Source organism: Lissotriton helveticus, chromosome 10 (genome assembly GCF_964261635.1).
Source record: "Lissotriton helveticus chromosome 10, aLisHel1.1, whole genome shotgun sequence".
In the NCBI taxonomy this organism is placed as follows: Eukaryota; Metazoa; Chordata; class Amphibia; order Caudata; family Salamandridae; genus Lissotriton; species Lissotriton helveticus.
In genome coordinates this window covers 988586917-988612808 of record NC_136071.1, presented here as the reverse complement: position 1 = coordinate 988612808, position 25892 = coordinate 988586917, and the positions used below count along the sequence as shown (strand labels likewise).

General features: G+C 48.5%; 1 protein-coding gene across 1 annotated transcript in view; it reads left to right on the top strand.

The window, feature by feature from the left end:
• Nucleotides 1–22378, top strand: part of TFPI2 (tissue factor pathway inhibitor 2) — a 52359-nt gene extending 29981 nt beyond the window's left edge. The window contains exon 5 of the mRNA XM_078664411.1: nucleotides 22065–22378. Coding sequence (XP_078520537.1) covers nucleotides 22065–22138 — 74 coding nt within the window. The 3' untranslated portion in view covers nucleotides 22139–22378. The remainder of the gene's footprint in view (nucleotides 1–22064) is intronic.
• Nucleotides 22379–25892: the final 3514 nt, after the last annotated feature.

Below are 25892 nucleotides of genomic sequence, written 5' to 3'. Positions count from 1 at the left end.
TCCCGCACAACTTCCCACACAGGGGGGCATAAGCAGAGGCAAAAAGCAAAGGTGATGGGTCCCAAAGAGCGGTGTCCTTGTAGCCCAGTGGGCAGTTCATCGAGGTGATAGGGCAGCGAAGTGCGGGACAGCGCTGGCCACAGTTCAAGATCTCGATGGGTGAGACGCTCCGAGAGGTCCGAACAGTGGAACCCATACACATCACCACTATACACGTCGCTTGTATGCCTCATTTATCATCGAGGGCGCCGCAAGAACGAACGAACAAGAAATTAACCCCACCCCCCACCTTTCCCACCCCCCCTGGTGGTGGTGACATCACACAATCAGTCATTCAATCTAGTTCCACATTCAAACCTGAAATAAATGGAGAGCCCGCACTGTAGACGGGCACACTGCAGAAGGTAACCCATGTGAAAGGAAGCGGACCAAGGGTCCCCAACGGAATATAAAGTTCTTGAAGTTGACCAAGAAGATGTCCACTACTCGTTCCATGCTCAGAAGCTGCCACAACTTTGTATGCCACCGGGACAGGGCCGGGGCCTCCGGCTTTTTCCAGGCAGCTGCCAAAGTGAGTTTGGCGGCCCCGAAACATAGCCACAAGATGTTTTTGTCTGCTCGGGTCTGGTGTTCGAGAGCTGGGTCTCGTAGACCCAGCAGTACATGGGCCATCGAGTCAGCTATTGGGTATCCAAGAATCTTTTTGATGTGGGTTAGGATCTCTTCCCAGCATGGGCGGATGATCGGGCAGTCCCACCAGATGTGGCGGAAATCTCCCAGCAAACCACAGCCCCTCCAGCATCTGTCCGACGTAGACGGGAAGATGCGATGTAACTTGGCCGGGTGCAGATACCAGTCCATGAGAGTTTTGAGATGGGCCTCCCTCAACGCCACCGACTGGTTATGTGCCGTGATGTCTCGCCACAGGGACGACCACTCAACCTCAGAGATATCTCGTCCGAGGAATTCCTCCCAATGGGCCATATACCTGGGACGAGGTGATACGGCGGAGGTAAGCAGCAAGCTATAGAGAAAGGAGATAGCACCCCTCATGACAGTGGTCCGCAAGATGAAGGCCTCAAAGGGAGAGGGGGGCCTTGTGGCCGCCTCATTAACCAGAGGCATCGTGGCCCAATGAAGTAGTTGGAGGTGGCGGAATCTCTCGTTAGCAGGGACTCCGTAGTCCCGCATACAATTGGCAAAGGTAAGCGGGGTATGGCCATGAAACAGGTGCGTGAGAGCCCTACATCCTCCTTCCCTCCATACCTCGAAAGGCCCTTCATGCAACGCCGGTGGGAAGGCCGGGTTAAAGTGTAGTGGCGTAAAGGAGGACGGGAACGTAGTCCAGCGTTCATCACGCGACACTGTGTCCCAAACCTTCAGGGTGGTGCCAGTGGGGGTACTGATGTACGCGTTTTTGGGCCTGTCCCTCTTAGGCTTCCATGCCAAATCCCAGATCGACCTCCCCGCTACACTCCTGTCCATATGCAGCCAATGTTTTTCCGAGAATTGCTGGGACCACTCCACCAAAACTCGTAACTGCGCGGCTTTGTAGTAGAGGTGCATATCTGGGAAGCCCACTCCTCCCTCCTTCCGCGGCTGACGCAGAGTAGCAAAGGAGAACCGCGCCCGACCCCCGTGCCAAATAAAGCGGAGCATCTGGGTCTTGAGGCGCCGGAAGAAATCCAAGTCCATCGGTATAGGGAGTGCCTGGAAAAGATATAAAAACTTGGGCAGAAGGACCTTTTTTAGCGTGTGAATTCTGCCCAGCCATGAGATATACTTTGGTCTCCATCGGTCCAATTCCGCACGGGTCTTTGCCAGCAGCTGGGGGAAATTAGCAGAGTATAATTTCCCTATCGATGGGGTCAGCCGGAACCCTAGGTATAGGATGGAGTGGGAGGCCCAAGGGAGTGGCGTAAGTGGCCGCACTCTGTCCACCTCTGCCGAGGAGAGTGTTAGATTGAGAACATACGATTTATCGTAATTGACCTTGAAACCGTCCACTTCCTCAAAGCGCAGTAGCACCTCTTGAATGTGTGGAAGAGAGGTAGCCGGATCAACAACAGATAGCAGGACATCATCGGCAAAAAGGGTAATTTTGTGTTACTCCCCAGAGAAGGGGAGACCTCTTATCCCCTCATGCTCCCGCACCGCCAGTGCCAGTGGTTCAATACTTAAAGCAAAGAGCAGGGGGGAGAGAGGGCAGCCCTGTCTGGTGCCCCGGGAGTGTGAAAAAAACTCTGATATGTGGCCATTTACCGCCACTCTAGAGCGGGGGCTGTTGTAATTCGCTCTGATCATTGAAATGAACTTAGCCGAGAATCCGAAGGCGGCCAAGGTGTGGAACATAAAACCCCAGTCCACCCGATCAAAGGCTTTTTCCGCATCGAGACCAAGCAGGACCGCTGGTATATGAAATCTGTTGGCCTTCTCGATCAGGTGGATAATCCTCCTCGTATTGTCGTGGGTCTGGCGCCCCTTAATGAACCCAGATTGGTCTGGGTGAATGATCGCTGGCAGCAAGTCTTGGAGCTGACTTGCAAGGATGGAGGAGTACAGCTTGGCGTCTATGTTAAGGAGGGCTATCGGGCGATATGAGGAGCATTTAGTCGGGTCCTTCCCTGGTTTAGGGATAATCGAAACCAAGGCTTCTGCCATGGAGCCGGATGTTTCCCCGGCCTCTGCCATGGTGTTAAAAAGAGTGACCAAATAGTCGCTTATCTCCGTCGCGAATATCTTATAGAAAAGAGCAGTATAGCCATCCGGAACAGGGGCCTTATGGAGTTTTAACGCCTTGATGCCATCTAGCACTTCCGCTCTGGTAACAGGGGCAGCCAGTAGTTCGTTCCACTCCTTGGACACTTGAGGTAAGGGCAGATCTCCTAAATAGTCCTGTTGGTCCCTAAAGTCCAAGGACTCTCCTGCATAAAGTGCGGCATAGAAGCGTCCGAATAGAGTAGCTTTGGTCTCATCCCGATGCTGCAGTGTCCCCGACGCATCCCGGATACCCCCTATGTAGCCCTTTTCCCTCTTATCCCTAAGTTGTCGGGCCAGGTGCCTCCCCACCTTGTTCCCCTGGGAGTAGGAGAGGTGCCGAAGTCTAAGCAGGGTAAACTCCGCTCTGTTGTATTAATGGGCCCGAAGTTTCCCCCTTACAGCAGTCAGTGGGCGAAGGGTCAATCTGGAAAGGTTAAGCTTGTGCGCTTGTTCTAGAGCAGCGAGTTCCTCCTCGAGCTCCTCACGTTCTTAACGCCGCAACTTGTTGAGGTGAGCGTTGAGGGCCAAACAGGTGCCCCTCAGGGACCCCGTGAAGGCGTCCCAGGTGGTGAAAACTGCCGTGTCAGATACGGCGTTAAGAGCAAAGAAGTCCCGGATGGCCTGCCTCAGTTCCTTGCATGAGGGTTCATCCCTTACAAGCGAGGCCGGAAAGTACCACATGCGTTGCCCAACATCTTGCGCCGACCAATGCAGTCCGAGCACCAGCAAGCTGTGATCAGAGACAGAGAGCGGGAATATACTGGAGTCGCGGACATCCCCTCTGAGGGCTTGACTCAAGAAAATGTGGTCCAGACATGAATAGGAGTGGTGGACATGGGAGAAGAAAGTGTAATCCCGAGAATGTGGGTGCATGGAGCGCCAACCGTCAACCAACCCCAAGTCACCTAGCAGTCGCTGTGTCTCAGAGGAGAACAAGCCAGTAGTAGACCTCTGAATGTGAGAGCTATCCATTTCCCTGTTCCACACCAGATTGAAGTCCCCCATCAGGATCAGGACTCCTTCAACAAAATCTTCCACGCTCCGCAGCAAGCCCTGGAGAAACCCATTTTGTCCTGCATTCAGGGCATACAGCACCACAAAGGTGCACAGTCTACCACACACCATACCCTTAACCATCAACCAACTGCCATTCTTATCGCTGAGCACCCCCATAGGCTGAAAATGGAGGGTTGAATGGAAGAGAAGGGCCACCCCCCTGTGTTTTGTGGAAGCAGAAGATCTGTAAATAAGGGGGAAATTCTTGTGTTTGAGGCGGAGCTCATCCCTGCATGCTAGGTGAGTCTCCTGGAGACCCACCACATCGAGCTGGTGATCATTCAGATACTTCCAAACCTTTTGGTGCTTTTGTGGGGAGTTCATGCCCTTCACATTCCACTTGCCAATACTAAGAGGCATTACAAAATAGTGACTTCCCCCTCGCTACACGCACACTGTCAAAGGGACTCCCCACCGTCCTCACCCAGGGCCGCCCCAGGACAGTCCGCGTCAGTACCCCCCAGCAAGGGACCCCAAGGGCCCAGACAGCACCTAGAGCCCACGGGCCCAGATCGGCAAAACACATACATACAGCATACCACATACTAATAGTCGCAACGAACCGCATAGCCAAGTCACCACCACCTCCCCCACTACCCCCAACAACCCCCCTTGAGACCCTCCTCCCCCCAAGAAGAGTAAGTACCGCTCTAGAACCAATGGAACAGTGAGCGGCAACAAGGAGAAAAGGAAATCCCACAGTCGATCCCCCCACCTCCCCCCAACCCCAGGACACGGGAGCCTCAACAGGAGTACCTTCCCAACTCGTACTTGAAAAGCCCCAAAAAGAAAACAAACAGAAAAATTCAGAAATAGAAATAGTTCCACAATGAGGGCTGTCGTTAGGACCCTCAGGGAGCGGGGACTGATGTCACAGTTAGTGCCCCATACGCTCACCGGACCGGGGCGTCTTCCCAAAAAGTACATAGTTACCCTCGGTACCTGAGTGAAGGGGGGGCAGGGGGAGTCCCTCCGACGCCGATCATTTTTCCCTCTGGAGTCAAGCAGCAGACGAGCTGTCCTGCGACGGTGCCGTAGTCACGCTTACTACAGAGGCCACTGCCCCACTTCTCTCCTGCAGGCTAGCCGCAAGGTCCAGCCTAGTCTGCGCTGTGGGCCGCCCCACCCTTTGCCAGGAGGAAGAGGAACGCCGCCTGCGCCGCGCCGGCGAGCGCCCGGCACTCGGAGAAGGGGCCTCGTCGTCCATTCCAAGAAGGTCCTTGGCAGCCTGCAGGGACCGAAGCTGGACCAATCTATTCTGCCATCTGAAAATGAGGCGGAAGGGATGGCCCCAGGAATACGCCACATTGCGGTCGCGCAGAAAGGTCGTCACTGGTTCAAAGTCGCATCTCTTCTGCAGCGTGGAGGCCGCCAGATTCTGGAAGAGTTGGGGGTGATGATCCCGAAACTGCAAGGCGGTGATACCTCTCGCCTTCCGAAGAATGTGCTCCTTAAGCTGAAAGTCGTGTACACACACCAAGATGTCAGGAGGTGTAGCAGTCGCTCCTCTCGGCAGCCCCACTCTATGGACCCTGTCCATCCGGATCTCGGTAACATCGTCCTCTCCCAGAACCTGCAAGAAGAGGGCTTCCACATAGCCTCGCAGGTCTCCTGCCTCACCGTCCCAAGGCACAGCACGAATGCGGATATTGTTCCGGCGGGACCGGTTCTCTAAGTACTCCACATGGGCCTGGAGGTCCAAGTTTTGCTCTGTGAGCCTGAGCACGTCCTTCTGGAGCTGGTGCACATCCCCTGCCAGCCCTAGGTCATGCTCCTCCAGCGTTGCCACCCGCTCGCCTATGCCATCCACGTCTCTCCTCACCTCTCTGAGATCAGAAGCCAGCTGGGAGTGGAGTTCCGAGATGTCCTCCTTGATGGCAGAGAAGAGCTCCAACATAAAGGCCTTGGTAGCGGGGGCTTCGTCATCGTTCCGCTTGGGGGAAGCACTGGCACCCGGCGACGCCGCCAACTGCGACCCCTTCGGGACTCCCTCTTTGCCTGTTTTTTCCTTACGGGGCCTGTTAGCCATCGCGCCAAGATCTGTGGTCACGCTCCAACCCAGGCGCCAGGTGTGGCGCACCACTCAAGTGCACTCCAGTCAGCTCCCTGGGGCAGGGTCACCTCTCAAAGCATGTGATTTAAATGAAACTAAATTATTTAGTCTGACTTAGTGGGAGGAGAAATCAATTAACCCCATGTATAAATCATATGTTACTATGCAAAAGATCTATTCGTTTGAATCATATTTAACAAAAAAACAAACACATTAAAACATAAAAACAACGAAACACAAAGGTGTATATACAAAAGGATTTTATCACAAAAAATTCTCGGATCAGCAATAAATCAAGAAAGCAGGTAAGGAAATGCTGGTGTAAGTAGCGTATTAATAAACTAATAAACAACACAGCAAAACCTAAAAAAGAACATCTATCCCAAACAAATAATGAATCAAACACTGCAGGGATCCGTCTTATCCCTGCAGTGTTTGATTCATTATTTGTTTGGGATAGATGTTCTTTTTTAGGTTTTGCTGTGTTGTTTATTAGTTTATTAATACGCTACTTACACCAGCATTTCCTTACCTGCTTTCTTGATTTATTGCTGATCCGAGAATTTTTTGTGATAAAATCCTTTTGTATATACACCTTTGTGTTTCGTTGTTTTTATGTTTTAATGTGTTTGTTTTTTTGTTAAATATGATTCAAACGAATAGATCTTTTGCATAGTAACATATGATTTATACATGGGGTTAATTGATTTCTCCTCCCACTAAGTCAGACTAAATAATTTAGTTTCATTTAAATCACATCCCTTGAAGGCATCTCTACCCATTTATTCTATTACCCAAGCCCTCAAGGGTTTAACTGGGTCGCTCACTTTTCCCTTGATCACCTCTCAAAGCAGGCAGCAGTAGGCACAAGTGTCTCTCAGGCCTCAGTGCAGAGGTGCGGGGCCCCCCCCAAAAGGCAGGCAGCAGTGGGCGCTAATGGCTCTCAAGCCGCAGTCCATAGGGGCGGGGCAGTAGGCCCCCCGACAACCACACCCCAGTGCACTCCACACACCCCCGGGGAACGGGGCTCAGCAACTCACCCCGGCAGGCAGGCCGCCAGTTCGCCAATTTATACAGGGACCCACGCCGCGTCCGCCACCTTACGGCCAGGCAGCACAGTCCAGGGGGTGGGGGGGGGGGGGCGTGGGGGGCAGGCAGAAGGATCCACACTGCGAGGGATCTTCACGAGGCAGCCAGCCCTCAACAGGCTCTCGACTCCTTGGTAGGCCTCAAGGTCCCAGGGACCGGGGGAGAGCCCCCTCCGGGCCAGACAGCAAAGGCCTCGGAGCACTCCAGAACCCAGCCCAGAGTCAAAGCCCCAGAAGGCAATCCAGCACCCCAGGGCAGGCCTGCACAGCCGGCGGGACAGCGGCGGACAGAGCCGGCAAGGAGCGCCCGCTCCCGGCCCCGCCTCCTTTTGCTCCGGGTAGGCCCAGAAGCCTCGGTCTCTCGTGGCTCACCACTGCGCTCCCGCTTAGCCGCCGAATCGGAGGTCACTCCTCCCATAGGTGGGCTCCCCACAGCTGCCACCCGCTGGCGACCGCTCCTCTCAGGCCCCAGCCGGGGTCCGCAAGGGCTCAGCAGCGGGCGCAGGCTCCGCCGTCCCCAATGCTCGCTCAGGACTTAACGCGGCTGCCGGCCCGCGGGAAGGCCACGGCACCAATCACCGCCTCTCGAGCACCGGGAGCAGAACCAAGGCCACCGGTTGGGCGTCCGCAGCAGCGCGACCGCAGGTGACACTGCCGCGCGTGGAAACGGTGCCCCGAGGGGGTGTTACACAAAGCTGAGATTAGCGTGGCGCCGGAGGGACTCTAACACACGTCCTACTCCGTCGCCATTATGGCCACGCCCCATGTCTTCACTTTTTAAAGTAAAAGTAGCAAGGGATAAGAAGCCACACAGTGCTTAATTTGAGCCAGTGATTGTCCATGCTCAGTACCGACATGTAATGTTCACCACAGGAAACAACCTTTACAACGCAGTCATTACAATGCACTACCTTTACAACGAAGCTGTCACAACTCAATTGCCTTTACATCGCATGCCATTACAGCATATGCCATGACAACGCATGTCACTACAATACCTGCCATTACAACGCATTATAAGGTAAGTAATTGGGATTTTTTTGTTTTAGGCTGGGTATTGGTTTTGGGGTACATGGGGATAGTATTTTTACCCCTACACTATCCACCACTTACCCTACTATTGCACTCACTGGATAAGGAATAGTAATTATTAACCCTACACTATCCAACACTTTACCTACCGATGCACTCACTGCAGTGGGAATAGTAGTTTTTATCCCTACACTTTCCAACACTTACCCCACTGTTGCCCCAAAAGTATTATGCTTTGTAATGGTATGCGTTGTAATGGTATGCGTTGTAATGGTAGTTTCTAAAAATTAATTGTAATGACGTGTTGTAAAATCATGCGATGTAATGGTAGTTGCGATGTAAAAACTGCATAGTAAAGGTATGCGTTGTAATTGTTTGCGTTGTAACATCATATATTCGCTCACCACCGACACTCATGACAGTCCAACACATGGTGGCGCTGTTTGTCTAATTTGAGAAGAGCACAACAGAGTTTAATAATTCATTATTTATTAAAAAAAATTGTAATACCTGCCGCCCGGCCATTCTTATAACTTAGGGTGGGCTGGAATTGTCACACTTACAGGAGTGTGATGGTTGTGCTGGTACTGGCACTAGCAGCGTAGGCAGGGGCAATGGGTGGTGTGCAAGCGGCAGTGGTCTTCTCAGAAGGGCCCTGGTACGTTTTTTTCTTTTTGACAAATTAGGCACTAGCCTCATATGTTAAAACCTCAGAACTTGGCAACTTTTGGAAAAACTTCCTGCTCTGGGTGTGGGCCCCAGGTCCGCAGTGAAGCTAATGTATCTGTCATACTTGTCAGTGATTTCATAAATTACATAATTTGCAAGGCCATGTGTTTTAGCATTCATACCGTAAACTATGCCCATGGTGTGTCAGATATAATAATCTGAATTGTAAGCAATTTGATGCCTTATTAATTGTACAAAACTCTTAACTTTATGATAAAAGAGTTATACGGTCTATTTGCGCCATTGCGTCAATAGCTCTGGGGGTGTCGTTTATACGGTTGTCTAAACTTTCTGATCTAATTTTCAAGCAAAAAAGCCTAAAAGATTCACAGTTCCTCAGAACTTACATTTTGTGACTCAACTGCTGTAACTTTTAAAGACAGAACTGCGGAAGCTGACTGCATGCCAAGACCCAGGAGTTCAATTAGCCCTTTACCGACAATATTAAATGGACGAACTTACTCCACTGTGGGTTTAGGAAATGAAGCAATCTTAAACCGGATTTCAGAAGAGCGCGGCTGGCTGCCTTTAGCACACTGGGCAGACTTACACATTTTACCTTTGATCCTTAAGCACTTTCTATAAACGGAAATCACTTCTTCCCGACACAGGCTTCATTCTCTGGCTCTGAATTTGCCACACGAGAGTCCAGTTTTAATCTTTGAAAACAGTTTCATTATTTAGGGCAGTTTTTTGTGGTCCCTGGAGTAAATATTGGAGCCCAGAATCTTCCTTACCAGATCTATTTACCTTCAGAAAATCAGTTCCACGAGGAGTTTCATATAGCTCATGTATTTAGTTTTGTTTATAGTGGATATACCCCAGCTTCATTTGCTACAAGGCAGTTTGGGAGTTCTTAGTAGTCAAAAGAGTGTCAAGGAATGAATACAATATGTAAGATATATTTAATTTTTTAGTAGGCCAGAGTTCATTTGCTAGAAGCACGTCCGATGAAATTCTTCAGGTAGACTTTTACACTCACAGTTCTCTTCCACTGATAGGTTCTTCTACCTACTTTAAAAGGCAAGTTGCCAATAGTTCGAGATAAATAAGGGAGTGGAATTCATTGAACAAGTTATTTGTATTTGAATGTGCGTGTTTAGAGCTCTGGTTGTACAGATATTTGCTTATTTCATGGGTACAAGGGTACATTATTTCCGTCATATTTTTAGTTTTAGATATGTATTTTTTTTTCTCATTTGGGTGCAGTTTGATCTTGCTGAGTAGTAGTACATTTTTTCGAAACTCCCAGACCTCTTGTTTAGAATTCCAAGTGTCCTGTATAGTCGTTCTTTCCTGGCGTGCCATCTACTTAGTTTGGGTTACAAGCATAAGGTTTCTTGCGGGATATGTAGTTTGAGCTATCCGGGAGTGTCCGGGAGTTTATAGTTGCTTGTTACTTTTCCCACTGCAGCACTTTGACTCTTGAACAGCAAATACTTAGTTAAGATGAGGTATTGTATGTTGATGTAGTTGTTATTTGCCCTGTTAGACCTGGCATCATTGGCATGAGTCTCTCCTCCATTTTTTCTGTTTGCCTCCTCTGTTTTCAATGTTTTTGCTGGTATATGCTTTGGGCACTGTGCCACTGCTGATCAGTGCCACAGTGCAAGTGCTCCCTATGTGAAATTGCTGTATTGATTTACTTCCATGTTTGGCTTATTTGGTTTACTATCAGTCCCTAGTAGCGTGCACCAGGAGTGCCAGGGCTTGTAAATACAAATGCTGCTAGTCGGCTTGCAGCACATGTTGTGCCACCCACAAGAGCGGCCTAGTAAAAGAATGTCTGAAGGTCTACCATTGCTAGACCACGTGCAGTCTGACTGTCACGAGGACTGCGCAAGTACACCTACTTGCCAGTCCCTAAACCTTCCCTTAACTTCATGTTAGTCACCCCTATGGTAGGCCCACGGGCGGGGTGCATTGTAAGCATAAGGTAGGACAAGCCTGACAAGGTTGGCATGTCCTAATAGTGAATTACAGCCATAGTCGTTTTTCACTATTGTAAGGTAACCTGCTCTCCATCAGTTAGAATGGGCTGCCAGGATTATTAATGCTATAATCCTAGCGGGCTCGGGGAGCATGGTGCAATGTCGAGTTTGGTATCCCTGAACTCAGGGTTTAATAACGCATCCGTTTGTGTGGATGGTTTTTGGACTCTGTGTTTGAAAATAGCACTTTTAGAAAGTAGCTATTTTCTTGTCTAACTGTCTACCGGTCTCTGCTGGTTCTGGTGTGCGTGTGACAGGAGCTGGGTGGCTCCAGAGAGTCTGAATGAGTCAGTGTGGGATGAGTGGGGCATTTGCATTGAGAGTAGGGGAAGAGTAGCTCCTGATAGCCTGCCCTGCCTGATACAATGTTGGCTCCGCCCCCCTGCCAGGCGACTGATGACTCTGTGCTTGCCTGGGACTTTCCTGGCCCGCCTCCTGCCGGGCAGCTGATGGCCCTGCCCCTGCCAGTGACAATGCTGGCTCCGCTCCTGCTGAGCGGCTGAGGACTCTGCCCTGCCCAGTGAATAGGCCAGGTGCTTCGGCCTGGCAACACCCACAACAAACCCAAGATGGGGGGAAATTCCCCTGCATGGACAAAGGGATCAAAGCCAAAAAGGGGTATAAGAGAAGGACCCCTGAACCAAGAATTCAGATCACTTCTGACAAGGAAACCTGAACCAAGGACAAGAAGCCTGCTGATCTAAGGACTGCCTACCCCTTCTGCCAGAGTGCTGTTTGTTGGGGGAATCCTGCATTGCTTCTTTATTTTTGCCAAGGAACCAGGAGAGAGGAACTGTGTGTGTACTCTCACTCTTTGCTAAGAAAATCTCCAAGGGCTGGAAGAGTGCCAGTCTCCTGTTGAAGTCACAGGGCTAAAGGACTTCATCTGCTTAAAGTGCTATTTGCTGGAATTTGTGAATCCAGCACCTCTGAAAGAATCCAGCAATCTCGACGCCGACGGACGCCGCCGAATCCAGCTCGACATCGTGAGTAACGGCTCCAGTGTCCCGCTTCCTCGACGCCGGCCGCCGGGCCCGATCGACGCCAGCAGCAACGCCAGTGAGTAGTGAGTTCGGCTCCAGCTCCAAGTGACCTCGTGTCTGTACCGCCGCTGATCGCATCGACTTCGAGCCCTCTCGACGCCGTGAGCGCTGCTCACTCTTGCAACATCGACATCGACGACGCCGTATCCTGCTTCATCCCGTGAGCGCTGCTCCCGCCTGACTTCGGTCGACGCCGCTGCAGATCGCCCCGACTCCGAGGCCCGATCGACGCCGAAGACGCGACGCCGGACATCTCGACGCCGCTGATCATCGAGTGCTTCACTTTTTCCAAGGTACTGTGTTGTTGGGGTCTGTGCGACTCCGGGCTCGACGTAGCGCTCCTCGCGGTCGACGCCGAACCTTTGGATTAACTTTGCCTCGACGTTGTGTGACTCCCGTGTGGGTTACATTGTTGCCAAGAACTGTGTTTTAGAGAAGAAGAGTTGCTTTTGATACTAAAGACTTTGTGCTAAGAAGAAACCGTGCTTGAACTATTATTTTTCCTTCCAAGAGTATTTATTAAGATTGTGGTATATTTTTGTCGTTATTTGGTCTTGTGCTAAGCCTTATATAAAAATACTTAGTTTTATAATACTACTGTGTCGTGTCCATTTGTAGTGTATTCACTTTATTACTGTATGTGGTCATAAATGCTTAACGCACTGCCTCTGAGATAAGCCTGTCTGCTTTGCCAAGCTACCAAGGGGGTGAGCAGGGGTTATCTAAGTGTGTGATCTCCTTGCCCTGACTAGAAAAGGTGTGTCCCTATTTGTCAGAAGTGTATACCTCTGCCAACTAGAGACAGCCGCTTCTAACATTGGTGGGTCAGCGGTGGGATTTGAACTTTGCATTTATGACCCATGTGCAGTGATTAGTGTGCGCTACATAGTGAAAGCAGACCATAGCGCAGCCACAATCTGTTTTGGTTGGATATTCTATTTTTTGTTCTCCAATTTCCTGAAGCTTGATTTTTGAAACTGCCAGTTTTGACCATGAGTGACGCCGGAGTCACTGTCCCTGCTGTTGTTGTGAAGGAATTTGATAGGAGTAAGATGAACGACTATCCGCTAAAGAAGCTGAAAGCCTTTTGCAAGCAGTTGAAAGTTCCTACCACAGGCATTTCAAGGAGACCAGATTATCTCAAAGCATTGGAGGCCTGGTTAGAGGCCAGAGATCCCTCTGATCCGGTGGTGGTACCGACAGAGGAAGGGGAGGAGGAAGTGCCCGTGAATGGGCCTGTATCCCCTCCTGGCAGCAGTGTTTCCTCCAAAGGTCTTTCCCCTGAAGAAAGAGAAGAAAGGGCGAAGGAGCGAGCATACAACATGGAAATGGCAAAACTTAAGATAAATGGGCATTTGGAGTTAGAGAATGCAAGAGGCAGGAGAGAAGCTGATTTGGAGATCAAAAGGTTAGAGTTTGAAAGAGAGAAGTTAGCTGTTGAGCGTGATACCAAGTTGAGGGAGTTGGAGCTCCAAGCTAAAAAGTTAGAATTGAATCCCTCTGGTGGCAGCATCCCATCTGTGCCTGCAGAAAGTAGGTTTTATTTTCCCAAAGATGTGATCAAAGATTTTCAGAAGAATGAGGATATTGGTCAATGGTTTAAAGCATATGAGTTAGCATTGTTGGCCCACCGGGTCCCTGAGAAGGATTGGGGAGCGGGGTTGTGGGGTCGCTTTGTGAATGAGGGAAGAGATACCCTGTTAGACATGCCTGTTGAGGATAGAATGTCTTATGCTCATATGAAAGATGCTTTAATGTTAAGGTATGGCCTAACCCCAGAAAAGTACAGACAGGCCTTTAGAGAATGTAAGAAGTTGCCTGGTACTACGTGGGTGGAGTATGTGTCATATTTTTGCAGAGCCATGGATGATTGGGTAAAGGGCAGCAAAGTGGAAAGTTATGATGGTCTTTATGATTTGTTTACTTGGGAGCACTTGTCTAATAACTGTTTTCCAGAGCTGCGCCAGCACCTTATTGATAGCAAGATATCTAACCCTAGAAAACTTGCTGAAGAGGCGGACCGCTGGGTCAGTACCAGGGTCCACAAGGGTCCAGTGGGAGACTCAGCCAAAGGTGGGCAGGGTCCCCAGCAGAAGAGTGGGGGGGACAAGGGTAAACAGAAGGAGTTCCAGAAAGGACCCCAAAGTAATCCCCAATGGAACCAAGGGAAGGGTTCCCAGCCTCCCCCAGATAAGAAATCAGAGGCCCCGACAGGTAAACCTGTTCGTAGGGGCCCCATGACTTGCTTCGCTTGTAAGCAGGTGGGACACCGTTTTTATGATCCTCAGTGTCCCTTGAAGAACTCTAGTGCACCACCCAGTGCACCACCACGTGCCGCCCCCCGTCAGTTGGCGAGTGTAGCCCTGGGAGGGGAGGAGATGGTTGCCCATGGTGGGGAGGGTCCCGCAGAGATGTCCCTGGTCTCTCTAGGAGACATGGAATTGGTCCCGCCACCCCCTCTGCCTAGTAACACTAAGAAATATAGGCAGTGGGTGACCATTAATGGCCATAGAGTGGAAGCTCTCAGAGACACCGGAGCGAGTGTGACAGCTGTCAAGTGTCACTTGGTGTCCAGAGAGCAGGTTGTTCCCCACGCATTCTACCCTGTGGTAGCTGCTGACAACTCCCAGAGAGAGTGTGAGGTAGCTCAAGTTTCCTTTGAATGGGGGGGAGTTTCAGGTACTCTTCAAGTTGCTGTAAGGCCCGCCATGCCTGTTGATTGTCTCCTGGGCAATGATTTGGAAGACTCCCCTTGGGCTAAGGTGGAGAGGGAGACACATTTGAAAATGTTGGGTGTGCCAGAGTGGGTGTGTGCAACCACTCGATCCATGACAGCAAGTAAGGGTGTTGATGGGGTTCTGGAGCCTGAAAGTATGGCCCAGGACCCAGCTGTGAAGAGAAGAGGCAGGGGGCGCGGGAAACCGTCCCCCATAGTTCCCGTGGTCCAGGAGGAGGCAGACCTTGAGGGGTATGCCCTGGAACCCACAGGTGAACAAGTTGCTGAACTGGGAGACCTGCCCGAGCTGACCCACTGGCAGCAGGATGGTGGTCCCTCCAGGGAAGAATTTTGTGCAGAACAGAAAGTGTGCCCTTCTCTTGTGGGTATGAGGCAGCAGGCCTCAGCCCAAACCTCAGGTGATCAGTCAGGGTCACATTTTGTTTACTGGGAGAACGACCTCCTGTATAGCGAGCCTAAGGCTGCTGAGCCTGGGTCAGCCCGTGTGCTGGTGGTACCCCAGCGCTTCAGAGCCTTCCTACTGGGTTTGGCTCATGACGTTCCTTTAGCTGGACATCTGGGGCAGGACAAGACCTATGACAGGCTTGTCACCCATTTTTATTGGCCTCAGATGAGAAGGGATGTAGACATCCAGTGCAAGACCTGTCAAACTTGCCAGGCAAGTGGGAAAAGCGGGCGGAAGCAGAAGGCTCCCCTCCAACCTTTTCCCGTGGTCAGTACCCCCCTTGACCGGGTGGGGATTGACATTGTTGGGCCACTGGACCCCAAGATAGCCCTGGGCAACAGGTTCATCCTGGTCTTGGTGGACCATGCCACACGGTACCCGGAAGCCATCCCTCTCAGAACAGTGACTGCCCCCGTGGTGGGACGGGCACTGATGGGTGTTTTCTCCCGAATGGGGTTCCCCAGAGAGGTGGTGTCAGACCGGGGCACCAACTTCATTTCCAACTATATGAAGTCTCTGTGGAAGGAGTGTGGGGTAACTTATAAGTTCACCACTCCTTACCACCCTCAAGGTAATGGGTTGGTTGAAAGATTCAACCGTACCCTTAAAGGCATGATTATGGGTCTTGAAGAACCAATGAGGCGTAAATGGGACGTCCTCTTGCCATACCTGTTGTTTGCTTACCGTGAGGTGCCACAGAAGTCTCTAGGGTTCAGCCCCTTTGAGCTTTTGTATGGTCACCCGGTAAGAGGACCTTTGAGTCTGGTCAAAGTAGGCTGGGAGCAATCTCCCAGGAAACCTCCCCAGGATGTATACAGTTACATGCTGGCCTTTAGGAACCAGACTAGGTGCTTCAGAGATCTTGCTCAGGCAAATCTGGAGGCCAGCCAGGAGGAGATGAAGCGGTGGTACGACCAGAAGGCCACTCTGGTAGAGCTTCAGCCTGGACAGAAAGTTTGGGTCATGTCCCCTGTGGAACCTTGTGCGCTCAAGGACAGGTGGACTGGACCATTTGAGGTTGTGGAGAAAAAGAGCGATGTCACCTACATGGTGGACTTAAAGTCTCTCAGGAACCCCTTGCGGGTACTGCATGTCAACCGTTTGAAGCCCCACTTAGAAAGGTCCGAAGTGGGCATGTTCCTAGCTACAGATGCTGGAATGGAGGAGGAGAGTGAGCCTCTTCCTGACCTCCTGTCTGCAAAAGAGCAAGATGGGTCAGTGGATGGTGTTGTCCTCTCTGACACACTGACCCCTGAACAGCAGCAGGATTGTCGCCAATTGTTGGGACAATTCCCTGATCTGTTCTCCTTGATCCCTGGTGTCACTCAGTGGTGTGTCCATGATGTAGACACCGGGGACAGCACTCCTGTGAAGCACAAGGCTTACAGAGTGACTGACAAGGTCAGAGCATACATCAAGGAGGAGGTCTCCAAAATGTTTGCCTTAGGGGTGGTTGAGTCCTCTAGCAGTCCTTGGGCCAGCCCAGTGGTCTTGGTCCCAAAAGCTGCAGCGCCTGGTGCTTCACCGGAACTTCGGTTCTGTGTGGATTACCGAGGACTCAATTCAGTCACCAAGACAGACGCGCACCCCATCCCCAGAGCTGATGAGCTCATAGATCGGTTAGGGGCTGCCCGGTACCTTAGTACGTTTGATCTAACGTCTGGGTACTGGCAGATCGCCTTGACCGATGGGGCAAAAGAGAGGTCAGCATTCTCCACACCAGATGGGCACTACCAGTTCCGGGTTATGCCCTTTGGGATGAAGAATGCCCCTGCCACCTTCCAGAGGTTGGTCAACCAGGTCTTGGCTGGACTGGAGGATTTCAGTGCCGCCTACCTGGACGACATCGCAGTGTTCAGCGCCAGCTGGGAGGAACACTTGCGCCACCTCCAGGAAGTGTTGTTGGCCCTGCGCAGAGCAGGCCTCACAATCAAAGCCAGTAAGTGCCAGATTGGGCAGGGTTCAGTGGTGTACTTGGGGCACCAAGTAGGGAGCGGCAAGGTGGCCCCCCTGCAACCCAAGATTGATACCATCCTGGCATGGGCACCGCCCAAAACCCAGACTCAGGTGAGAGCCTTCTTGGGTCTCACGGGTTATTACAGGAGGTTTGTCAAGGATTATGGTAACATTGTGCACCCCTTGACTTCGCTGACTTCCCGGAAGCAGCCAAGACTTGTGAACTGGACTGACGCCTGTCAGACGGCCTTTGACACCCTGAAAACTGCAATGTGCACAGCACCCATACTCCAGGCACCCGACTTTTCTAAAGAATTTGTTGTCCAGACGGACGCTTCAGAGCATGGCGTGGGGGCTGTTCTAGCTCAGGTGAATGAAAAGGGCCGAGACTTACCTGTAGCCTTCATCAGCAGGAGGTTACTTCCCAGGGAACAGAGGTGGAGTGCGATAGAAAGAGAAGCATTTGCTGTGGTCTGGGCGCTGAAGAAGCTAAGACCCTACCTGTTTGGGACTCACTTCCGGGTTCAGACAGACCACAGACCCCTCAGATGGTTGATGCAGATGAGGGGTGAGAATCCAAAGCTGGCACAGATCACGCCAATGCTGATGGTCTGTCCAGATTTTTCCGCCTTAGTGATGAGGACTCCCTAGGGTAAGGGTAGTTCTCCCCACATTTCAGCTGGAGGGGACACGTGTTAGACCTGGCATCATTGGCATGAGTCTCTCCTCCATTTTTTCTGTTTGCCTCCTCTGTTTTCAATGTTTTTGCTGGTATATGCTTTGGGCACTGTGCCACTGCTGATCAGTGCCACAGTGCAAGTGCTCCCTATGTGAAATTGCTGTATTGATTTACTTCCATGTTTGGCTTATTTGGTTTACTATCAGTCCCTAGTAGCGTGCACCAGGAGTGCCAGGGCTTGTAAATGCAAATGCTGCTAGTGGGCTTGCAGCACATGTTGTGCCACCCACAAGAGCGGCCTAGTAAAAGAATGTCTGAAGGTCTACCATTGCTAGACCACGTGCAGTCTGACTGTCACGAGGACTGCGCAAGTACACCTACTTGCCAGTCCCTAAACCTTCCCTTAACTTCATGTTAGTCACCCCTATGGTAGGCCCACGGGCAGGGTGCATTGTAAGCATAAGGTAGGACAAGCCTGACAAGGTTGGCATGTCCTAATAGTGAATTACAGCCATAGTCGTTTTTCACTATTGTAAGGTAACCTGCTCTCCATCAGTTAGAATGGGCTGCCAGGATTATTAATGCTATAATCCTAGCGGGCTCGGGGAGCATGGTGCAATGTCGAGATTGGTATCCCTGAACTCAGGGTTTAATAACGCATCCGTTTGTGTGGATGGTTTTTGGACTCTGTGTTTGAAAATAGCACTTTTAGAAAGTAGCTATTTTCTTGTCTAACTGTCTACCGGTCTCTGCTGGTTCTGGTGTGCGTGTGACAGGAGCTGGGTGGCTCCAGAGAGTCTGAATGAGTCAGTGTGGGATGAGTGGGGCATTTGCATTGAGAGTAGGGGAAGAGTAGCTCCTGATAGCCTGCCCTGCCTGATACAATGTTGGCTCCGCCCCCCTGCCAGGCGACTGATGACTCTGTGCTTGCCTGGGACTTTCCTGGCTCGCCTCCTGCCGGGCAGCTGATGGCCCTGCCCCTGCCAGTGACAATGCTGGCTCCGCTCCTGCTGAGCGGCTGAGGACTCTGCCCTGCCCAGTGAATAGGCCAGGTGCTTCGGCCTGGCAACACCCACAACAAACCCAAGATGGGGGGAAATTCCCCTGCATGGACAAAGGGATCAAAGCCAAAAAGGGGTATAAGAGAAGGACCCCTGAACCAAGAATTCAGATCACTTCTGACAAGGAAACCTGAACCAAGGACAAGAAGCCTGCTGATCTAAGGACTGCCTACCCCTTCTGCCAGAGTGCTGTTTGTTGGGGGAATCCTGCATTGCTTCTTTATTTTTGCCAAGGAACCAGGAGAGAGGAACTGTGTGTGTACTCTCACTCTTTGCTAAGAAAATCTCCAAGGGCTGGAAGAGTGCCAGTCTCCTGTTGAAGTCACAGGGCTAAAGGACTTCATCTGCTTAAAGTGCTATTTGCTGGAATTTGTGAATCCAGCACCTCTGAAAGAATCCAGCAATCTCGACGCCGACGGACGCCGCCGAATCCAGCTCGACATCGTGAGTAACGGCTCCAGTGTCCCGCTTCCTCGACGCCGGACGCCGGGCCCGATCGACGCCAGCAGCAACGCCAGTGAGTAGTGAGTTCGGCTCCAGCTCCAAGTGACCTCGTGTCTGTACCGCCGCTGATCGCATCGACTTCGAGCCCTCTCGACGCCGTGAGCGCTGCTCACTCTTGCAACATCGACATCGGCGACGCCGTATCCTGCTTCATCCCGTGAGCGCTGCTCCCGCCTGACTTCGGTCGACGCCGCTGCAGATCGCCCCGACTCCGAGGCCCGATCGACGCCGAAGACGCGACGCCGGACATCTCGACGCCGCTGATCATCGAGTGCTTCACTTTTTCCAAGGTACTGTGTTGTTGGGGTCTGTGCGACTCCGGGCTCGACGTAGCGCTCCTCGCGGTCGACGCCGAACCTTTGGATTAACTTTGCCTCGACGTCGTGTGACTCCCGTGTGGGTTACATTGTTGCCAAGAACTGTGTTTTAGAGAAGAAGAGTTGCTTTTGATACTAAAGACTTTGTGCTAAGAAGAAACCGTGCTTGAACTATTATTTTTCCTTCCAAGAGTATTTATGAAGATTGTGGTATATTTTTGTCGTTATTTGGTCTTGTGCTAAGCCTTATATAAAAATACTTAGTTTTATAATACTACTGTGTCGTGTCCATTTGTAGTGTATTCACTTTATTACTGCATGTGGTCATAAATGCTTAACGCACTGCCTCTGAGATAAGCCTGTCTGCTTTGCCAAGCTACCAAGGGGGTGAGCAGGGGTTATCTAAGTGTGTGATCTCCTTGCCCTGACTAGAAAAGGTGTGTCCCTATTTGTCAGAAGTGTATACCTCTGCCAACTAGAGACAGCCGCTTCTAACATGCCCCAATACTTGCCCCTGTTGTGGTGGCTGTTTCTTTTTTTATTTCACGTAGTGTGATTTGGAGTATGGGTCGTACATGTTCTGCCTAATTAACAAACGTGTATATCTCTGGGTTGCCATTCTAATGTCTTTAATTTAAGGGTTACATCATTTTTCTACAAGTTCGAAAAAGTTGTGTTTTTGGTGCTTGATAAATATTGGGCTAGAATGGGAGGTATTCATCCAAAAGTAAATTAAAGGTTTTAACATAATAGATGAGGATAGTACATCAACACACTCTTGGAAGCGAAACCTATGGAACAGTTTCTCTCTCTCCTTTAAATGTATGCATCAATTAAGACATGAGCCATATCGTTCTTTTATATGTGGACATACGCTATCAAACCGCTTGAATGTCGTCGACTTATACACATAAAAGTTTGACTTACTCCCAGCTCAATGGTCTAATTGCCAGTAGGCGTGTGTGCTGTAAGCATGAATGTTAAAGGCGAGAAAATAACTTTGCAGTACATGGAAGAGTGTAAACATTGTACTATAAAAGAGAGCTAGGAAACCAGACAGAAAGATCAGTAGGAAAAGGACGGTATTAAATATGTTCTATGGGAACCAGTCCAATGCACTTCCTTCTTAGCACGGTATCAATTCTAAGCAAGAGTGTCTCTTAATCAAATCTGCAAAGAGTCAGGGGTGGCCAAGATGCTTATGGCAAGTGAAGGCAGTATCTAAACCTTGGCCAGACCAGAACCCAGATGAAAACAATACTGTACAGTATTTTGTTGTCATACACTGATAAGAAGCATTTATGTACTCATTTTAGAGGTTTGTATAGGGCCAAATTTTGCGAATAGTCTCTACATAGCATTAAAGTGCACGACAAGCTGCACGGGAGTCAATGAACTGTTTACTGGTGATCCAAAAAGATGATAGATTTGTGGTGTCTACTTGCCATTTCTCAGTCTCTGCCCTTGTGTTTTTAGATTTCAGTTGAATGGCAACCTGAAGGATTCAGTCTTCTACAGGCTTCTGAAGCAGAAGTGGTTTAGTTCTGCCCTAAGATTAGGGCCTAAGGGATTCCACAGTGTAGGACCCAGGACATTCAGTGATCAGTCTCTATGCTTCTGTTGCTTTGAGGTTTGTTGGTGGATGAGGTGCGAGATAGATGAACATAGCGGCCTGGCATTATAATGGGGAGCTGGATTTCCATAAGAAGCCAGTGCTTGTGGGTGGTGCGTCAAGGTTGAATATGATTATTTGCTATGATGGGACCCAGTGGAGTGCTTACTGTACCAAAAGTAGGCTCAGTCTGGCAGACTGATTTTGTAGACGTTGCAGTATATCAGTGACCTCTGTTTTCAGATCCCATTTACATTATTTGAGCAGCCATCCCACTGGATAGTTCTTTTGTATACCAGATTTCTTGCATTGTGCAATGTGACTAGAAGTGTTGGTGTTTGTTGATTGTGAACCAGATCGAAAGAGGCCTGCCATGCTTTGACTGTCCCAGCATCAGGATCAGTGTTTTCACTCCCATTAGGCAGAATACATGTTCTTTCATCCACTGGTATTCAGTGGTGCTTGTCTGGCTCCTGGTCTGATGTACAGTAGGATTTTAATGTGGGTCTGTAGTTTAATAAACTCGAGTTATCTAGGCAGGCATATTTCGTAGTATCAATATCTAAAAATGATCCTTAATGACTCAATTGTGGTAGACTACTCATAAAATTGTGACACTATTCATTAGGATAACACTTCCATAAACATGGGAACAGCCACTGCCTGTTACATTTTTTGCTTAATCTTGGAAGAGATGCAGAACTTCCACTGAGAAGTGCTAATCTATATGTTTTAATTAAAAACGGGACACTTCCAGTCCAATAATTATCTGTTTTGTGAAATTTGCTCATAAATTTAGTAAGATGGTTTCTGTATATGGATGTTTTGAAGTGGGATATTGATGTGACATACTTCTGGGAATGTGATTCATTCTAATTTAATTGTACATTTAAATTAGTATTTTGAAACATTATCGATTTCACTTGGGGATTTTTACAAATCTGCTGAGTATGTTTTTCGTAGAGTTCTGTCATTCATGAACTTGATTTTTCACTTTCTAGGATCCAGAAAGCCAAAGATTAAGAACACCTACACAAGTCTGAGGATGACTACGCCACAGAAAGAATCTAAATGATGAAAGCATGATTTTCTCAAAGAAATATGTAAATTGCAGTGTAGTTTTTTTATTGAATATTTATTTTTATAACATGATTCATGTGTATTTCTAATATATATTATACATGAAAATTTATTTTATTTTTTAAAGGATTTTGTACATTTTGATATGGCACTCAATTGAAAATTATGTCTAGTGTCAATTGTTTCCGCTTTCAGTGTTATTTTTGACTGTATGGCATTAAAGTGACTGACACAATCCGCCAGCTTCCAGTTCTTTTTTAAACACTTTATTTGAATGTGCAGTAAAAAAAGACTTCACTGGTCTGACGAGCCCAAAAAACTCTGTATAGAATCATTAAAATATTATGAGGCATATTAGCAAGGGCAATATAGCCGCTTTAGCAGGACTTTTCCCTGCTAAAGCGGCAATATTTTTATCGCCCTATTAGCAAGCTGTCGCTAAGCAGTTAGCGACAGCTTTTAGGCGATAGCTACAGGTTTGGGGCCCGCTTTGCATGTCAGCAATATTTATCGCTAATAAAATGAAACAGTCGCTAACACAGCTATCACCTATTAGCAAGGCAGGCGAAGCGATAAAAAAATTGCGCTAAGCGCGATTATGCTATAAACTAACGACTGCTAAAATGTTGACTTACCTGTATAGTCAGTGGGGGGTGGATTATCAGATTAAGCCCCCATTGGCGTTAATATCGCTGGATTTCCAGCGGTATTCTCGCATTTCGCCGCTATCGCTGGATATTTTAGCACAATGGAGAAAAACGTTGCTAATAGCATGTTTTCTCCGCTAAAATATCCAGCGATAGCCAGCGATAAAAAAAAAGTGGCTACCCACGTTTAGCGATAAATATCGCTATTTCTTGCTAATAGGCCCCTACGTTTATCAAATGCTCATTAGAACTTCAGAGGTAATCTGTAAGAAACGTCCCTTTTAAATGTAAATTATGGGAAAGCAAGTGTGCCAATCATTTCTAAGAATTCTCTGAATAGACATCATAATTCCTTTAGCCCTCAACAGTTCTACATGGCAATGCTCAATTTCATTCAATATTGATTTGAAATTTTGTATGTGTCAAAATTTGTGTGCAGAACAAATACATAAGGGAGGCCTGTTCATCCTCCAGTTCAGCTGTTCCTTTCTTAAAAAAAGTTTAGTGGTAATTTGGAATTTGATGGATATGAGATATCTACCAAACTCTAACAACACCTCCCCATTTGGTTTATATACCATAATACGCCAAAATGTAAATAACCCCCATAGTCCAGTGTGAGAAACCTGCCCAGTAGTAATAATTTATTTTTTTCGTTCCTCAGTAGGCCAAGTTAACTGGTTAATTGCTTTATTTTACATTCATTTGAACTAGCCTCTAACATACCCTTTGAATTTGTCGCTCTGCGAGTACTCCCATGCCATGTGTGATAAATATGTATAATCTGCTACAAATTTAGGGCGTCAACCTTTAAACTCTGAATCAGATGCTGGAATTTTAACTGGAAATGTTATGGACCTATAATTAGGGGTGGGCATGGTTTAGTCAATGCAATATAGCATAATCAGGTGAATTACCTAAAATCAAAATGTCCCTTGCATCAAAATGGGGTGAGAATGCATTTTGAGCTAAGAAATAGAGCTAAATGCAACAGAACACAAAACAAGTGTGGGCAGCCGCTCTGCTCAATGAATGTGCTTTTGGGGTAGGATTCTCACCCAACTTACCACTGGCATTTAGCACTATTTTCTTATCACAAAATGCCCCATTCATGTCCAAAATGGGTGTGAAAAGGTATTTTGTGCTAAGAAATAAGGCTAAATTTACTGTGTGTAGTATTTCCCCCAACTTACCCCCGGCATCTAGCTTTATTTTCTTAGTGCAAAATGCTCCCTCACATCCACAATGGACATGAGGATGAATTTTATGTTAAGAAAAAGCTCTAAATTTAGCAGAACACAAAAGCAAGCAGTTACTCACGGTAGTTAAAGGTGCTCTTGCAGTAGAACGGTTTTTCCCCAAATTAATCTTAATTACAAGAGCAGGCATAATCGCGTTATTATGGGTAATGCCATATCAAAGTATCACAGAATTACTCAAATCACTTCGATTACACCATTGTAATTAAAAATGTTGTCCCAGCCTACATATAATGTACAGAAGTAGTACAGGCCAATGCTTACATTTCTATTCCCATGTTAAATGTTGGAATGCAAGTCTGTACACTGCCGCTCATGTACTACAGGAACAGTAATGTTCAGGATCAGCAATATACAAAGGAGACCCCCAGAAGTAGCTCTGCACATGGTCAGAACTGCCAGAGATAAAGGGGAGATGCAACATGCACACATTTTAACCTATCCCTTCATGAATTAGGATTAACCCTCGGTGGAGTTCGCGGAGTTGCACTATGCGGAGCTACAGAGAATGCAAAAAAAACTCCATTGCACTACGCGGAGCTCTGCAAGCAGCAGAGTACGGTAGAAAAATGCAGTTTGCGTTGATTGCATAGTGCCGGATGCTTGTCCGCACTGTACAATCATTGCGAACAGCACCATGCACAGCACAAACTTACCTTTCCTGCCGCTCGAGTAGATTTTAACTTGAGCGGCAGCTTTCTCAACGAGAACGGGCAGTTTCTCAACATAAGCGGTCGCGAGCATACACGACCACTCGCAATGAGAAACCTGACCCCTGCTTTGGGAAATCTAATTGGATGGTTTATTTTCCACGCTCAGGCTCGCCAACTTGATGTTGGCGATCGCGAACGAGGAAAAATCTCGCCGGGAGGTGATTTCCCTTGCTCGGACTCGCCAACTTGATGTTGGTGAAGGTGAGCAAGGAAAAACTCTGCTCCGCTGGGCGAAGCAGAGTTTTTCGAAACTCGTCGACCTTCACGTAATGCGGAGTGCGGGAAACTCCACAAAACTCCGCGGGTTAATTAGGATACCCTTGAATATAGACATGCCAAATCTCTTGTCATGCACCGGTACACAAGCTTTGTGAGAGAGACAAATTGAGCACAAGCAGAGCATCTTGCAAACTGCAAATTGATTTAGTGAATTAGTGCATGTACACAGTTCTTCTGTGCACAAGCAGTAATTCATCTCATCAGTTTGGTTTGGTGCGGTAACATGGAGCCCTTCATTGTTTAAGTGTATCATGACATATTGCTTATAACATACAGCTTTTTTGTAAGCATTACTTTTTTGATGGTAGGATCTCACTGTATTTCATGACTAACCTAGAGTAATCGCTAGAAAAATCATTAGTTGTAGAATTAGCATTTCCAGGGACCTGTCAGGGTCGATCACATGGCAGAAGCTATGCCCTTAATATTAGCAGTGCTCAAAATTGTGTATTTCTTGTCATTTTCTGAAATCCCATTAAAAATGTTAGCAGAATTATGATTCTAGTGTGGAATGTTGTTTCCATGAATATCACCTGACATTTTTCACATGAGTTTACATTTCATGTAAACAAAAGTCTCATGAGAAGCCAGAAGAAGACTGGTTGAATCAGAAAATATCTCTCAACAAAATAGTTCCAGCATGAACAGAATTAGAGAGGAGAAGAAAATATTGCAGCCACTATTTCAGCCCTTGGGAACTTACTCCGCGTGATCTGAAAAAAGTTTGGAAATTAGGCATAACAGCATGAGTTATGGACACCCTCTCTCCAGACCCTTATGGGGACACACAAGAAGCCAAAAAAAAAATGAATTGGCCCGGGTGTCATGGTACACTCTGGGAGTCAGAGCAG